Source organism: Nematolebias whitei, chromosome 22 (genome assembly GCF_014905685.2).
Source record: "Nematolebias whitei isolate Nwh7 chromosome 22, NemWhi1, whole genome shotgun sequence".
In the NCBI taxonomy this organism is placed as follows: Eukaryota; Metazoa; Chordata; class Actinopteri; order Cyprinodontiformes; family Rivulidae; genus Nematolebias; species Nematolebias whitei.
This window is the reverse complement of record NC_056519.1, coordinates 17,177,115-17,193,314: the sequence shown is the minus strand read 5'-3', so window position 1 is coordinate 17,193,314 and position 16,200 is coordinate 17,177,115. Positions and strand designations below refer to the sequence as shown.

The 16,200-nt window shown below is 39.2% G+C and overlaps 3 protein-coding genes across 3 annotated transcripts in view; 2 read left to right on the top strand and 1 right to left on the bottom strand.

Annotated features, from left to right (window-relative positions):
- The window catches only part of si:ch73-352p4.8 (cystine/glutamate transporter), a 7,260-nt gene extending 1,797 nt beyond the window's left edge, over window positions 1-5,463 (top strand). The window contains exons 4-12 of the mRNA XM_037695982.1: window positions 1,207-1,332; window positions 1,431-1,530; window positions 1,597-1,641; window positions 1,732-1,855; window positions 1,949-2,052; window positions 2,127-2,223; window positions 4,558-4,707; window positions 4,797-4,974; window positions 5,265-5,463. Coding sequence (XP_037551910.1) covers window positions 1,207-1,332; window positions 1,431-1,530; window positions 1,597-1,641; window positions 1,732-1,855; window positions 1,949-2,052; window positions 2,127-2,223; window positions 4,558-4,707; window positions 4,797-4,974; window positions 5,265-5,329 — 989 coding nt within the window. The 3' untranslated portion in view covers window positions 5,330-5,463. The remainder of the gene's footprint in view (window positions 1-1,206; window positions 1,333-1,430; window positions 1,531-1,596; window positions 1,642-1,731; window positions 1,856-1,948; window positions 2,053-2,126; window positions 2,224-4,557; window positions 4,708-4,796; window positions 4,975-5,264) is intronic.
- A 1,945-nt stretch (window positions 5,464-7,408) lies between these two features.
- On the bottom strand, window positions 7,409-13,056 carry foxm1 (forkhead box M1). Its single transcript, XM_037695729.1, has 7 exons — window positions 12,624-13,056; window positions 12,367-12,527; window positions 11,746-11,925; window positions 11,530-11,658; window positions 10,106-10,145; window positions 9,798-9,970; window positions 7,409-8,218 (listed from the first exon to the last, which is right to left on the bottom strand). Exons 1-7 carry the CDS (start codon window positions 13,054-13,056, stop codon window positions 7,409-7,411), a joined length of 1,926 nt encoding a protein of 641 aa, XP_037551657.1.
- A 1,056-nt stretch (window positions 13,057-14,112) lies between these two features.
- rhno1 (RAD9-HUS1-RAD1 interacting nuclear orphan 1) lies at window positions 14,113-15,912 on the top strand. The gene is made up of 3 exons (XM_037695707.1): window positions 14,113-14,245; window positions 14,371-14,558; window positions 14,831-15,912. Exons 2-3 carry the CDS (start codon window positions 14,394-14,396, stop codon window positions 15,551-15,553), a joined length of 888 nt encoding a protein of 295 aa, XP_037551635.1. The 5' UTR covers window positions 14,113-14,245; window positions 14,371-14,393; the 3' UTR covers window positions 15,554-15,912.
- Window positions 15,913-16,200: the final 288 nt, after the last annotated feature.

Below are 16,200 nucleotides of genomic sequence, written 5' to 3'. Positions count from 1 at the left end.
ATATATATATATATATATACATACATGTACTGTATATATACATATATATAGTTAAATACATATATATACATATATCTATATATACAGTATAATATATAGTTATTGTATAAATATATATATATATTTTTCTTCTTCCTTCGGCTGCTCCCTACGTTAGGGGTCGCCACAGCGAACTAAATCGCACAAAGACTTGGCAGTTATTTTTACGCCAGATGCCCGTCCTGACGCAACCACAGACCACCGAGCTACCACAGCCCTCTGTGTGGAGCAGAGAGCTGCTATTTAGGACACCCAGAGGAGCAGATGGTGGGGGTTAAGGGCCTTGCTCAAGGGCCCAGAGTGGGATGAATGAGGGTGGGGGCAGGTGTGGGTGCTTCACTTACCCCACCCACATTTTTGTTGTTGTCGGTACCGGAGCTTGAACCGGCGATCTTCCGATTACAGGCCCACTTTCTCTAACCTCTGCGCCACCACTCCCCACATATTTGATTACAAAAGTATATATATATATATATGTATATATTGGTATAGTTCACTATTGAACTATTACAAGGTCGACTAGACAGTATTTTAACTAGAGTTGATGACAAACTGTAGTTGAAATGATCAGAGTCTATTTCTTTGTTAGTTGTGTCTAATGCTCCTTTTTTCTGTCAGACAACTTTTACTTAAATGTGTTTACTGCAGTTAAAATGACACATTGGTTTTCCTTTGTGTTAAATAAAAACTTTCAAAGGTGTAATCATTCCTCTTTCTTATTTTGCTTAATAGCATTCAACTTTGCGTGTCATCCCTAAAATTCTGACGCACAGAATCACAAGTCCAAGTGTGAACTGTGTCACAGAGTAAACACAATAAAAACATGTATTATCTGCAGCATTGTTCATTAAAATGACACAACACTATTAATATATTACAGGAAATATACATACAGTAGGCACACTTATGATATAGACCATTGCGTTAGGTAATACAATCAGCAAGTACTTTTACTTTTAATACTTCAAGTATTTTTAAAAGTAAGTATACTTGTTTACTTTAACTTAAGTAAAATGTTAATGTGGCACTTCTACTTTTACTAGAGTACATTTTTGTCTGTTTATTTGTACTTTTACTTAAGTACGGTGTTTGAGTACTTTCTCCACCACTGGTAGTACGTTGTAAACTTACCCCCCCATCAAAACAGTAATTGTGTTGTCTTTGTAGCGTTTGTTGTTGCGGTGAACTGCTGGAGCGTAAAAGTGGCCTCTCGCACCCAAGTCACCTTAACCTTCATTAAGATGTTTGCGCTGGTCCTTATAATCATTCCAGGTGTCATCGCACTAGCCAAAGGTAGAGACATTCACTTGTGATGCGCTGATATGGTAAAACAAACTGCTACCTAACGAGCGTCTTAGCCATATTTCTGCATTGTGCTGTCCTCTTTGCAGGAAAAACAGAAAACTTCCAGAACGGTTTTGAGATGGACTCAATAACACTGGACAGGCTGCCGCTGGCCTTCTATAACGGCCTTTATGCATATGGTGGATGGTAAGCAAACACATAATATACACAAGATTTTACTGTAAATTTTACTTTGGTTTTTCTTTCCTTTAGGTTTTATCTGAACTTTGTCACAGAGGAAGTCATAAACCCAAACAGGTATTTTTCATGTATTTGCCCCATTTTAAAAGTTGTATTCACAAAAATGCCTCCAAGAGGTTGCTTTATGTGTGCATGATTTCTTAACAGAACCATCCCGCTGGCAATAGTCTGCTCCATGGTGACGGTGACCATCTTCTACGTGCTTGTTAATGTGGCCTACTACACCATGATGACACCGGCTGAGCTGTTGCTGTCTGATGCAGTGGCTGTGGTCAGTTCTTCAGAACATTACTGTCCACAAAGAAGGAAAAGAGGAGGGAATATGTCAGCGCGGGTTGACATTGATCTGTTTGTATGTCTGCAGACGTTTGCTGACAGAGCTCTTCGTGGTCTGGCCTCTGTGATCCCTATACTTGTCGCCTTATCTTGCCTTGGAGCACTTAACGGTGGCTTCTTTGGGTCACCTAGGTAATCTGTGAGGAGAAAGGTTATCGTTGTCATTCTTCTCGGGCATGGTTGACCTGTCTTTTTTTCACTGTTAGAATGCTTTTTGTAGGTGCCAGGGAGGGCCACTGGCCGCAAATATTTTCTATGATTCACATCCGAAGGCAGACACCTTTACCTGCTGTGCTTTTCCTGGTAAGTTTGGTAGCAATGAAACAAGTTTTGTAAGCTCAGGCATTCGGGTAGATAACAACAAATATGGTTAAATCGTGTCATCTGGACCAGTTTCTTTCTCTTGATTGCTTTTTTTTTTTTTTACATTTATTCATTCGTTTAAAAGAAACAAAACAAATTCATCAAAAATAAAAATTAACATTGAACGAAAAGGGTGCAGAAAGAAGAAAATTCTTTATATCTGCTCCTTATTTAAAAAAAATAAAATAATAATAACTAAACAAAAACTAAAAATATCAGGCATCCTTCGCCTGACACCATACCTTCCCAACAACTTTACCTTAATCATCTTTTTAAAATATAAATTGTTTTAGACATTTTTATGGTCATATCGAGGCAAGTCCACAATCATATTCCCTGAATTACAACGCAGCTCCTTCAGACTAGTTCTAAATGGAGGTTTTACAAACATTTCCATTCCCTTAAGGTTATAATGACTTTCTTTTTAAACACATTTTAATTGAATATTTGGGGGTAATATTTTTTATGAGCTTTATACATGACTTGTAAAGTACTATATTCAACCAAATCATAAAATTTTAATAATTTCAACTGATGAAATAATATATTTGTTGGGTGACCAAAGCACTGACTACTAATAATTCTTATAGTTCTTTTTTGTAAAATAAAAATAGGATTTAATTGTTTTGCATGCTTTTCCCCAAACTTCAGTACAATAGATTAAATATGGAACAGTCATTACATTATACAATATATACAAAGCTTTGTCATTCAAAAACTTTTTTACTTTATACAGTAATGCAATTGATTTTATTCTTAAGTAATTCACATGAGATTTCCATGTCAGCTTCTCATCAGTAACAACACCCAAATATTTTATTTCATGAACTCTATGCAATTCAATACTGTCAATTTTAAATGGGACTTCGATAATTTTATTTATATTACTAAATATCATGTAGTTTGTTTTTTTCAAATTTAATGATAACTTCTTAAGTTGGAACCAACCAGTGGAGAGGCCACTTTTACAAATTCTGCCTGTATCATCTCTAACATCCGTTCAATATCTTCACCCGAACAAAAAAATGTGGTATCATCTGCAAATAAAACGCACTTCAAAAGCCCTGACACATCAACCAGATCATTCACATATAAAATAAACAACTTTGGTCCCAACACGGAGCCCTGAGGAACTCCACATGCATTAACACAAAATTCAGATCTTACATCGTTTACCTGCACAAACTGTCTCCTATTATTGAAATAACTACCCGCTGTAGTGCTAATCCTTTAATGCCATATTTATTCAGTTTTTCAAGGAGAATGGTGTGATCAATAGTGTCGAAGGCCTTTTTTTTTAAATCAACAAAACACTAACACAATACTGTTTTTGATCAACATCAGTTCTCTCTTCTATTAGTTCCATGAGAGTCGTTGATGTTGAATTATTTGCTCTAAACCCATACTGACTATTACTTAAAATATTCTGTTTATCTATGAATCGATCTAATCTGGTTACAAATAATTTCGCTAATATTTTTGAAAATTGTGGCAACAACAATATTGGTCTGTAATTAGTGAACACACATTTTTCACCATGCTTATAAAGAGGGAATTGCTGTTCATGATGATTGAAGGTTTCGGATGGGTGTGCTCTGTTTGCACGTGTTACAATCTGCTTCTGAGATTCCAACAGGAGGTTGGCTTGAAACACAGCAATGAAGGCTACCTATGGGACAGATCTGGTTGGCAGGCTGACGAAGTCCTCTGGATGGGGGACGAAACGTTTCTTCACTTTTTTCAGATTTTAAACCAGTCATCTACCCAGTTAAATGGTAACATATTCTGAAATCAATGTGCATTTGATATAAAACGTTGTTGGGGGAAGAAAAAAAATCCATCCATTATCTTTATCTACGTTTCCTTCTTGGGTTGTGGGGGGTCACTGGTGTTCATTTCCAGAAGTCACTGTGCGAGAGGCAGGGGACACCCTAGACAGGTCTCAAGTCCATCGCAGGACCACATAGAGACAAACAACCATTCACTCTCTCACTCACATCTAGAAGCCTTGGATACAGTTTATTACTGAGCTCTGAGGTTCTGCACAAACCTTCAATCTCTTCGTCGTTGATCGTTGCATACATGGTTTGAACAATCGCCTTTGTTCTCCTGTTGACGCCATGTACTTTTAACTTGGTTTTTTTTCTCCCCCTTAACTCTTTTAAAGCTCCAGACCGTAGAAAAATAAGCTGAAGTCACTGCCCCACAAGATTTGTTTCTTTAAACTGGTCTGAGAGCCAAGGAGAGTAATGAGGTCGTATTGTCCGTTTCCAGTACCCCTTGGTGGTGTTGATGTTAATCACTGGTGAAATCTACCAGCTCATCAACTTTGCCTCCTTCTCTCGCTGGTTCTTCATCGCCTTGGCAACCCTGGGCATGCTCGTCCATCGATTCCGGTTCCCCCATCACCCAAGGCCTTTCAAGGTTAGCACTCTTCTTTTTTGTTTTTCTTGACTTGTAAAGATTTCCCTCTGCAGATTAAACTGATTTCTCACCAATTTCCCATCTAAAAGGTGCCCCTGGCTATTCCAGTCACCTTCACTGTGGTTTGCTTCTTCATTGTGGGCCTCTCACTTTACTCGGACCCCTGGAACACAGGACGAAGCTGTGCCCTCACTCTGACAGGGCTGCCGGTTTACTATGTGACCATCCACCGCTTTCGGCTGCCTCGCAGGTGGAGACACGTTTTCAGTAAGTTGCGCAAAGAAGTCAGAGATTTACAGTGGGTGGGGTAACTGGCTCCACAGACAATGGCTTTCAAAACCGGTTCATTTTGGCTCAACACTAAATAGGGGGAAGTGTGACATCTGCTGTTTGTGTAGAAGACTTGAATTAGAATCAAATAATCAGAAACTGGGCTCGAACTAACAGTCAACATTAGATTTAAGCTATCTTTTTAATAAACTTGGATTCTAAAGTTGAGTTTGATTGGGTTCAATTAAAACATCTTAATTTACGAATCATTCTGATTTTCTCCCCAGACTACTGTAGCAAGCAGATGCAGATCCTTCTAGAAGTGGCTCAGCAGGAAGTCCAGACATACTGAAGACTTGGAAATCATTTTCCACTGACAGGCTTCATGGATAAATAAGTCACCTGGAAGTATTATTTCTTTTATACTAAACATGTACTATATTTTTTTTTTATAGTGAGAATACTGAAAATGGTTGCAAATTTACCAGGGGAGATTAGAGAATTTTCCAAATATTCCAAAATGGAGAGCTTTTCTCAGTCAATGCACTCCAATCAATCTGTGCAGCTAAAGACCATCGCTAATTTAGTGCCAGTTTTTTTTGTTTTATTGTTTAACATTTTATATGAAAACCTACAGAATTATTGAGATATAATTAAAATACGTCTGCATTACGACAGTACAGCTGTGTGCATGTGACTGAGGAATGGTATAGATCAGGGTTATTCAAGTGGCGGTGACTTCAATGCGGCCCACTTTATAATTTTTTAGGGTTCTGTTTATTGCGTTTATGATTCAATGCAATAAAATAAACACATTTAAAAGGTAGCAGATCATTTTAAACTTTGCTTTATGATTTTAATCGCTGGATGTCCGGCCCCTGAGCTGCTTTGTTGGATAGCCCTGGTATAAATTTACTCAGATACTTGCATGAAATATGGTTGTTTTAGAAAAAACATGTATATTTTACCCAAATGCATTTAAAATCTAGGAGCACTGTTCACTGTTTTAAATTTTAGGTCTATGGAGTTTCCAATTCTGAAAATTCCCAGCAACTTTAAATGCAACTTTGCATGTACAGTTTGTACAAGTATTTTAAAACCAGAAATGAAGATACTGTGCAGAGCTGTAGTTTTTTTTATAGATGCAGGTATATACTGTATTTTTAAAACGCTCAAAACGTAATAAAGAGTCTGAAAATTACCGTCCATAAGTGACTGTTTTTATTTAAACATACGCGTTCACACTGAGACACATTACACCTCATTACATCAACGAAAGGACTTAAAGTTGTGTTGTTTTAAGAAAAAAAAACTATTCTAATAAACAGACAAGCTACATTAAGACATCTCAAAACCTCAACATTCACTCAAGTACTGCCATATAAGCACTGATCATAAAAAGACCAATTTATTACGTGGTATTTGTACATAGTTTAGTTTGCCTTCCAAAATCAACGCAAACACTAAGTAAATACAAACGTGTGTATTTTCTTAAAGATTTTAAATGTGCAGCAGATGTACAGTCACTTTATAGAAACTGTATCCTGAAGTTGACCCTGGCACTCTAAAGTACAAGTACTGTGAACATTTAGAAAAAGGAGCGACACTTCTACCAGTAACTCACACAGTCCTATTGCTTACTGGGAATACTTTGCTATTGCTGGTCTACATGGTTCACAAAGCTGAACCAAACAACTCTCGCTATATAATTCAAAAATAGTTTTCCACGCTCACATGGAAACTGTAAATTATATATTATTGTGTGCAAATCAACGTATGTACAGATTTAAATATACCTCTTCTCACGCAGTTCCTTTGAGTGACGGACCGGTTAAATCATACAAGAAAAGATTTACATGCAAAGAATTATTCCGCTTAAAATGGACACAAAAAAGGGGTAAAAACACTAAAAATAATCAAATTACAAGCGATCCTTTAGACAGAAAAAGGATTTTGCTTAACTGTGGCAGCCGTTAAGAGCTAACAGGCAGATGCTAAACGGATTCCAAGAGTCGAAACTCTCCGCACCTAAACGAAGGTTTTTCCTCATTTAAACCAAATTTAGAAGCTGTGCAGTGGCTATTTTTCCTGTTTTGACTTGAAAATAAGGCTCAAATTAGACTTTTTTTTTAACAACTCGATATATGCATTTATCCACTGAAGAGGAAATTACAATCAGCTGGAAACCAAAGAAAATCGAAGCATTTAGATTTGTATCTTTCAGATTGTTACATTCAAATATAAGGATGAAAAAAAAACGTTCACCTTGTTTAATGATGAATGCAGTTATCTGCCCCTGACACTTACCTTCAGTATAGACATCTTTAAAAACAGTATATAAATAGAGCATCTGCTTTGCTGAATCAGAGTGCACGTGGCTTCTTAGTTGTAGTGCTTTCTAAAAATCAGAGGCCCGGTAGCGTCATAAATCCTAAAAGTGCCCGATGAACTCTGACCAGCTGAGGTTGGCTGTGCCGAGGTCCTCGCCGTCCAGTCCAGTGAAGCTGATGTCCACCAGAATCTTGCTCAGGCTGTCGTTCATTGTATCCAGGACGAGGCCCTCCGTGATCGAGCGGTTAGGTGGCGAGGCGGCTCCCGTCTGCAGCAGCCCCCTGGAGCAGCTGCTCCGCATGATTTCGACGGGCGTCTCCTTCGGTCGGGGGACTCTGGCGGGAGCGGTTGAGAGCAACTCCCTGGGTGAGCTGAACAAGGAGAACTCTTTAAACGGGGTGCTGCTGAAGCTGAAGGTGGTGTAGTCATTCTGTGGGGTGACGGCAGGACCGCCTGGTGTGCGAATGGGGCTGAAGTCCAGAACGCTTTGGCTTTGATTGCCAACAGGAGTCACTTTCCATGGCTCAGTCACAACATTCGGAGGAGACTTGCTAGGGGTGGAAAAGGTCATGAGTCTGCTACTTTTTATAGGGGTCTTAAAGGAGAACTCCTGGTCAGGGCTGTCTTGTCCTTGGTGCTGATTAAACTCAGCATCTTGATCCTGGAATGTTGAAGCGTCAAAGGCTACGCCCGAGTCAAAGAAGGTATTATCAGGACAGAGGAGAATGGGCTCCTCATGCAGAGAGTTGAGGCGCTGTTTGCGACGAGACCTGCTGGCTTGTACCTTTGGAGGTGCTTTAGGAGTCTCGCATTTTACTGAAACGTCAACAGGTTCCTCCTTTATCTCCACGTTTAGGCTGTTGTTCCTCAGAGGAGATCGAACCACAGCTGTGGAGTCGCTTTGTGTCACCTGTCAGACAGACAACCATTACCTCGATAAACTCGCTAGCACTCATCAAACTTTATAGAAGTTTGGCAATTACCGTAATTTATGGACTATTGAGCGCATCTGAATATAAGATGCCCACTAAATTAAATAAATAAATACATAAAATTAATTTGTACATAACGTTTCCCCAACCATTATACAAACAGGGTGCCCCACCCTGTCCACAGAACCAAGCGCCATGCCTACCAAACCGAACTGCAACACCCCCACCCCGGCACAGACGTAGCGTTAAGCTAGCGGTGCGAAATACAGATGCGCTAGCTAAAAAGCTGGAGGCACCGTGTTAACTGCTTCTTCCCGTATGCCCCTCGCAGCTTGCCTGAAAAACTGTCGGTACAAACAGTGCGCAGCTCAGACATGTCTCTGCCACGTATATATAAATACTAGGAATGTGCGATATGGCATAAAATTCATATCACAATATATATTGTGAAGGGTGGCGATAACGATATATATCACGATATGTTTTTGGTATAAAACTTGCAATAGGAATTAAAAAAAGCATAGGGTGTCCTTTTGCCATCATTTATTTTGAATTAAGTAAATTCCACCACTAGGTCCAGAGAGTTTTTAAATAATAAACAAATCAAGCATTAGGCTTCTTTCTTGTAGTGCAAAAGATATCAAATGTAGTTTTAGCCATATGTTTTAAACAAAATAATATGTTGTTAACTCTTAACAGTTTCCAGTCTCACTTAAGAAATGAACAGCAACAGAAACACTTCACCCTCCAACCCTCTAGTTGGCGCCTCCTTCCACTTTAATGGAGAGCTGACACAAAATGAATCTGTGGCTTTTACCAGAGGGTCTCGCAGTAAAATCACACAACACAGCGTTCTTTTCACAGATCAGAGAGCAGGTTTTGCTTACTTTAACTTTCGCCGGAAAAAAAAACCAAAAACAAAAAAAACCCTTTTGACGGAACAGCGTTTTGCGCATGCGTTTGAATACGGCAACACTACGGCAAGCCGGCCATAGTTAGCTTGTAGCTTCGCTACTTAGCTCTTGAAGAAAAGACTTTAACAACACTTATGCACTAATGCACGAATCACACTTAATTCGAGTGGCAGCAAATACTTTGTTGTGCCCTCAGGGAAGGGGGAAACTTCGTTTCACAATGGGGAGGGAATTAAGTTTCCCCTCCTTCCCACTATGACCGGTTCGGTAATTTCATTGATCAGATTTTTTTTGTTTGTTTTTAACCATTATTTATACAAGTAGTCTCACTGCGCCACAAGAACCCCCCCCAAGAGAGACGTGTATTGGGCAGCTATGCGAGCGCCCGGGTGTGACGAGGCTAAATGTTTTTGTGGCATGAAGCTTGTTAGCCTGTCAAAAAAAAATAAAAAAATCTAATATATCCATAAATTAGCCGCAGCATTGTATATGCTGCGGTGTTCTAAATGTGCGAAAAAAGTAGTGGCTTTTAGTCCAGAAATTACGGTAATACCAGATATGACAACTCTGACCTGAAATAATGGAACAATTCAATAGTTCACCTCTCAAACAGAAAACATCAACAGCAAAATGAAGTTTTTACCTTTGGAGCTATGCGGACTTTCTTAGCTGTTCGTGAAAAGTTATGTTTCCGCTTGGTACCAGCTGAGCCAAAGGAAGTAGAAAAAGATGGCAGATACACAGAGGAGGCGACAGGGAGCTGAATGGGAACCAAGAAGGATTCGGTTCGAGGGAGAAGAGGTTTTATTTTTCTCTCTGAACAGACACACACAAAGATACAATAAAAAATCATTAACACAGGATTGTGACCAACAGCCACATAAACTAGGTTTTTAACATTTGAAACAGACCCAAGTCTGCACTAGGTTACAAGTTGAGGTCCTAACTCACCAGTGCAAGTTGGTGTTTTTCTCATCGTGGGAGTCATCATCTTTTGTTCATGTAAAATAAATCAAAAATTACTTTTTAGAATATAGCCTTACTTTTCTCACAATCCTGGAAACTTAGTTAGCACACTGTTTTTGTGTTGTTTACCCCTTATGACTGTCCCTACTATGAATGAAGGGACGTTACATAGATTTAACAGGCAGATACAACCACTGTTAGACAAAAGATACAAGCTCTTAAAGCACAACAGAGTGAGTTCAGCCACAGATCACCTCCTCCTGCAACAAAAAGCTCTCAGATCTCCAGGTGCAGCTACATCCTTTGGTTCCAAAAGAACAAGGGTTATTGAACAAGTGTGTACAACTGGCATGCTCTCCCTTTGCTGCTTTCTGACTGAAAAACCGAGACAAAAGGCAACTGGTCTTGCTTGTTGGGGACAAGAAAGCACTGGTACAGGAGTAGTAGCACTTGCTGGATCACAAAAAGGCTATAGAGTGGGATGTAGAGACCGAAATGATAAAAAACTGTTTGATCATAGCAGTTAAATAGCAAATTATGCTCAAGGTAAGGGTAGGCTTGTCACAGTAATAAATTTTGCTGGGCGATTAATTGTCTCAGAAATTATTGCGATAAACGATAATATTGTTTGAAATTTGACGATAATTAGTCATTATTGTCAAATCTTAGAAAAAATGAAAAGATTTTTTCAACCACCGGATGGCAGTATAAGACTGTTTGAACCAAAGGACGGATGGTGAGGGAGTGAGCAGCGTGTCTCTTTTAAGAAAAATGGGAGGGAGGCTCCTTGACGTGACATGGGCTGTCTCTCTTTGGTCCTCAAAATGGCGGACGCTCGATGTGGTTTGAACTCTTTAGCATAGCATTTTTCACACAAAGCTTTTAATAAAATTTTTTTTAAAAATCAGTAAACAAGTTCTCAGCTTCTTTTTGCAGAGAAAAACAACTTTTTAGACAAAGGCACAAGTTTCAACTGTGACTTTTGGAGCTTCGACAAAACGAAGGATTTTTCCTGAGGTCAGCCTGTTAATTTAGCTTCTCAGCTGATCTTTTTTTTTTTAAGATCCAAAAATGCGATTTTGGACGGTTAAAACAGATTTTAAAGAAAAGAGAAAAAAAGAGAAAGGGAGGGGTCAGCGAAGAGCACCGGAGTTGAGCTTTTTGTCACCCAGCGTCTTCAGTAGAAAGAGAGAGACACGAAGAAACGATAAAGCTGATAAATGAAAACGAGGTTGATCATTTTCATTTATCGCACGATTAATTGATTTATTGCGATAGGCCTAGGTAAGGGTGCAAATGCTGTCCAGAAAGATAGCCACTATTGATATGTTTAAAAACAGAACTATACAGAAAGCTTTATTGACAAAAAAAAGCAATTAAAAATATGTATCATGTGTTTACATGCTCACCTTGTACACCTGATCAAAAGTGAGGCATCGATTGACCTCAGGCCGGATGGTCCAGAAAGACGTTTTACCATCAGGCGACGTCTCACGAATGAACATGTCATGCAGAGAGAGGTTGTGGCGTATGGAATTCTGCAGAAAACCCAAAAGAAGACTCATTCTTTCATTTGCTGCAATAATGTGCTAACAATCCATCACTCTGCATCAGTTCTGAATTACCTTCCACCCTGGTTTGGCCACCTCTCGATAATAAGGAAAATGGTCCTCGATCCAAGTGTAAATTTCTTTCAGCGTCATCTTCCTGCTGTTACTACTGTTGATGGCAAACTGGATCATGGCCATGTAGGAGTATGGAGGCCTCTCTGCCATGGACTGCTGGCCACAGTCTGCAGCACATTCCTGTAAACACACACACAGAGAAAAAAAAAAAAGAGACAAAAATATGTTTGAGTTTTGACAGCTATTCATAGAAAGATTACTCAAGCAACATTTGTAAATATTCTATTACCTTCCTATTATCAGCAAGCAATAGAAACTCTTTCTTTGTGGACATTTTTTGTGTGAATTATTTTCGCTGCATTTATTAACAAACATTAACTGCTTTAAATACAAAATTCTCCAGTGGTAAAAAAAAGTTTAAATAAAACCATCCAGCCAAATAATAAACCCTCTATGTATAAGCTGATTTCAAACCTAACAACAGTTGCTATCTGAATACAAATCCTGATATTGTAAGTTATATTTAAGATCAAAATTCTTATCACACAAGTATCTCTAAAAAATAAAAACATATATATACATACATATAAATCGGACAGATGAAGCAAGACACACCTGTACATCCTGGGATGGTGAGCTCTGGTTCTCCTGGGTTGTTGAGCTCTGGTTCTCCTGGTCCTGCTTTACAGCTTCCTGCTCTAAAGCACAGGAGCTCATTCTGCCCAGCCACTGGATGTTGGTAAGGCTGTCATCTAAGGGCCTGCCATTCGCTTCTTTATTCACCAGGAAAATAAATGGAAAAACACCACTGCTTAATCAACAAACTAAAGAGCGAATACAGACAATTTCAGATATTATTAAAGATAAATATGCCATACTAGATTTAATTCCAGAGACGGGTTTGGCATCAGGCGAGCCGAGTACGCTTTCTGCTGGTTGTCCAGCTGCACTGCTCGGAGGAACTGATTCTTCTTTCACGGATGCGTGACAAAAAGAGCCATTGTTCTGGCTCTGACTCAGAAGAATGAACTTGTTTGGGCCCTGGACACCACACTCTTTACCTTTAGCAGTGAGGGCTCCAATTACACTTTGCAGATCTGCTGTTTTGGGAATGACAACCACCTGGGTACCAGACATGGAAGGGTGATCCATAATGCGGACACCATCAGGAAAGCACTGACTGGCAGCTGGTTTTGGCGGTTCTTTGGAGCCGGCGGGCTGAGCGTGTGCGTCTGCTGATGCTGGTTCATTTAGCTGAAAAGGTAGTTTTCTTCTTTTCAGGATCAGGGGTCTCCTGGGACTCCGTCTCATGTTCAGTTCAGTGATATGCCCATTGAGGTTCCCTGATTTGCTGTGCAAACGAGACACAATGACAAATAATTAAATCTGAACAGGTTTTGACTAACATATTAGAAAGAAAATAAACTATACTTCTAATTTTACCATGAGTGTATCATAGCAGCAGTCCGTCCAAACTATAGTTACCGGTAAGTTTACGTTTAGCTCCTGACGGTAAACTTAAAAAAAAGAAGAAAATAAATGCAAAGCAAAGCTGGATTTCCTGGCGATCTATTTATGGCACACTCAGAATAAAACTAATAAGATCAAATATCATATAACACTCTCTAAATGAAGTTTAGAAACAAAATCCAAGCGTTTCCGGCTCAGTTCATTTTCCGATCATGTCTTGTTTCCTGGCAATTTACAAATTCTGGAACATGAATCAGTTTCATACCCGACGTTACGTTTTGTAACGTTTGTCAGAAGTTATTGTATAAAGAGCTGCAGCACTTGGAGTCTGCTTTATTTATAACACCTTCCAGCGATAAAACACTTGAAACAATGGGCCTTTTGAAATAATAAATGTCGCTTGAGCCTAAGCTAAGTGCAATGCTTCAACGCACACACGAAACAGATAATTGACCTTGTTAAACTTGGAAAATTGTACTTTATTGCTTGACTTGGAATACCCATTTTAAAACCTAAAAGACTGCTACTTGTCTCAACTAGCTAGCTAGCGCTACTACAACGAATAGCAAACAAATGAAGTCAGACCTTCATATTTTGTAATGTTTCAGGCGGTCCTGCTTGGCTGAACTCCGACTTGATGTTGAACCCCTGGACCCATGTTAAAATGTTTTTTTTTTTGTTTTATCAAAGGCCTGCGGTGCCTACAAAATCTTTTATTTTGTGTCAAATATGACGTGCCATGTCGTCTGATCAATACAGAAACCGTTTTTGAATTTTGGCGCTGTTGGCGCAGCTTCCTGTCACTTTGATCACGTGGTAAAAAATGGTCCAATAGGAGATCGAGAACGGATGAGGGTAGGTCCTCTAGGTGGCGGTAGCGCGCCTGCATGAAAACAAAGAAAGAAGAATACGAAGAAGAAAAAGAAAACCAGGAACAAACAAAATGCTGCGTGAATGGAAAACTCAACTTGTCTTCATTTGATAACCGCGTGGAATGATGGAAATGTATTACTCTAAGAATAACAACGTCGTAAGTAATGCCGGGCTAATTGCTAGGAGATAAATGATTCAAATGTATACTGCTTGGCTCCGATAGAAAGTTAGCTATTCATTTTTTTTAAACACGTCAATTGATATATTTTGTTTTCCCACCAGATGTTCATGGATTACTTAAATTAATGCCACGCAAAGTCGCAAAGACTGAGAAGCCTGCCCTGCTATTCCTGGAACGGCCTGTGCGTGGAGCCAAACTTCAAAATGTACCTGAATTACGAGCTGCACTCACTCCCAAAGAGTTTTTCACTGAGACACAAATACAGCACAGTTCAACTCTTAATTCCTGGGTAAGTTGTTCATTGTTTGATCTTTCTGTGAGTTTCACAGCACTAATGTAATGTTGGGGCATGTCTGCCACGGTATTAAGAGGATACTGACATTAGACATGACAATGTGCAGTCATGACAGCGGGGTGAGCACTGATCACACATTTTTCAAGTCTGGACAGTTGTGACAATGAATAAAATCAAAGGCTGCACCAACAAGTCCTGTATTAGCGAACTACATTATTTAATTATAATCGTTGGGCTTAATTTTTTGTGCGTTTTCAATGTTTCAGGTAAACCCACAGTTTGACAGTGTGGTTGCATCTGCGTCTCCAGTGAGACGAGGGAGGAGAAAATGTCAGTCCGCCACAAGCGTCCTTGACCGATTCAGTCAGCTGTCCAGAAAAAACAGAGTGGGCAAGTTCCCCTCACTTCAGTTTCAAACAGGGACGAGAGACAAATCTCCTAAGCCTACGAGCACAAGCACAAAGAAAGGTGAAGAGTGCACCGTGTCGCCTAAAGCTAGAAATCAACGTTTGGGATCATGCCAAAGCAAAAAAACAATCTTAAATGGACATTGCTCAGGTGCACAAAAGAGACGGTGGTTAAAAGTCTGCAAAGATGATGACAAAGCAGTTTTGGAGTGTGCTGCATCTTCTGTCAAGTGTTCGGATCAACCCGGACTTCAATCAACAGAAGTTAGGAACAGTTGCAGAATTCCAGCAGAGGGAGCTTCAACACCTGCCACCACTGAGGTCAGCAGTGTCAGCCCACCAGCTGATGTAGACGCTCCAGAAATAATGCAGGGAGCGGGCAGTTCTCCCTCCTTGCCCTCTGTACATTTTCTACTTGCTCAGCCATGCACACCGCCATGTAACAGGCCTGATATTCTGGTGGATGACACGCCGGAGAAGGATTATGGAGTGAAGGTGACATGGAGGAGGAGAAATCATTTGATGCTGATGTTAAAAGAGAGGGGACACCTTTCTGAGACAGATGCACTAATTCAAAGCTGATGTAGTCATTTTTTTTTAACTATCAAAACAATTGCTACTTTGTTTTTTATTGATGCGCTGTTGCTATTCAAAGTCAATATAGTCTTATGAAATTTCTCTTTAACTTAATATGGACATTACTCGTGCTCATCACTGCAATAAACAAAACCCAAACAAACACAGTTGCATTTTAACGGGTGCAATGCTTTAAAAGAATAACGTAAAATTGAACTGTGGTGTTAGAAATTCTGCATTTAGTAATTGTCATAACAACAAAGAATTATTTTTTTCAAGAATTAGTTTGACCTTGTAACGAACATTTTGTCAGTAAAGTGCAGCAGTTTGGATCTAAAATAAATACGTATACACAAGTGACAAAATGTTTTCAGTTTATTTTTATAACTTATGGCTATGAATAGAAGACAAATGTAGACAAAACATCTCTTAACTGAACAACAGCGCAATATAGTTTCATCGATTGACTGTAACTTCTGTATTGAAAAAATATAATATAGTGACATAAAACTAATTTTTATATAATTGTGACGCATATTTTCAATGTTATTGAACAAATATATTAGTATAATACAAATATCAATCAACTATCAGACTCCGCCTCTATGCAGAATATCCTCCAATCAAATTCGAGCTAAAAAATTTGGCTGACC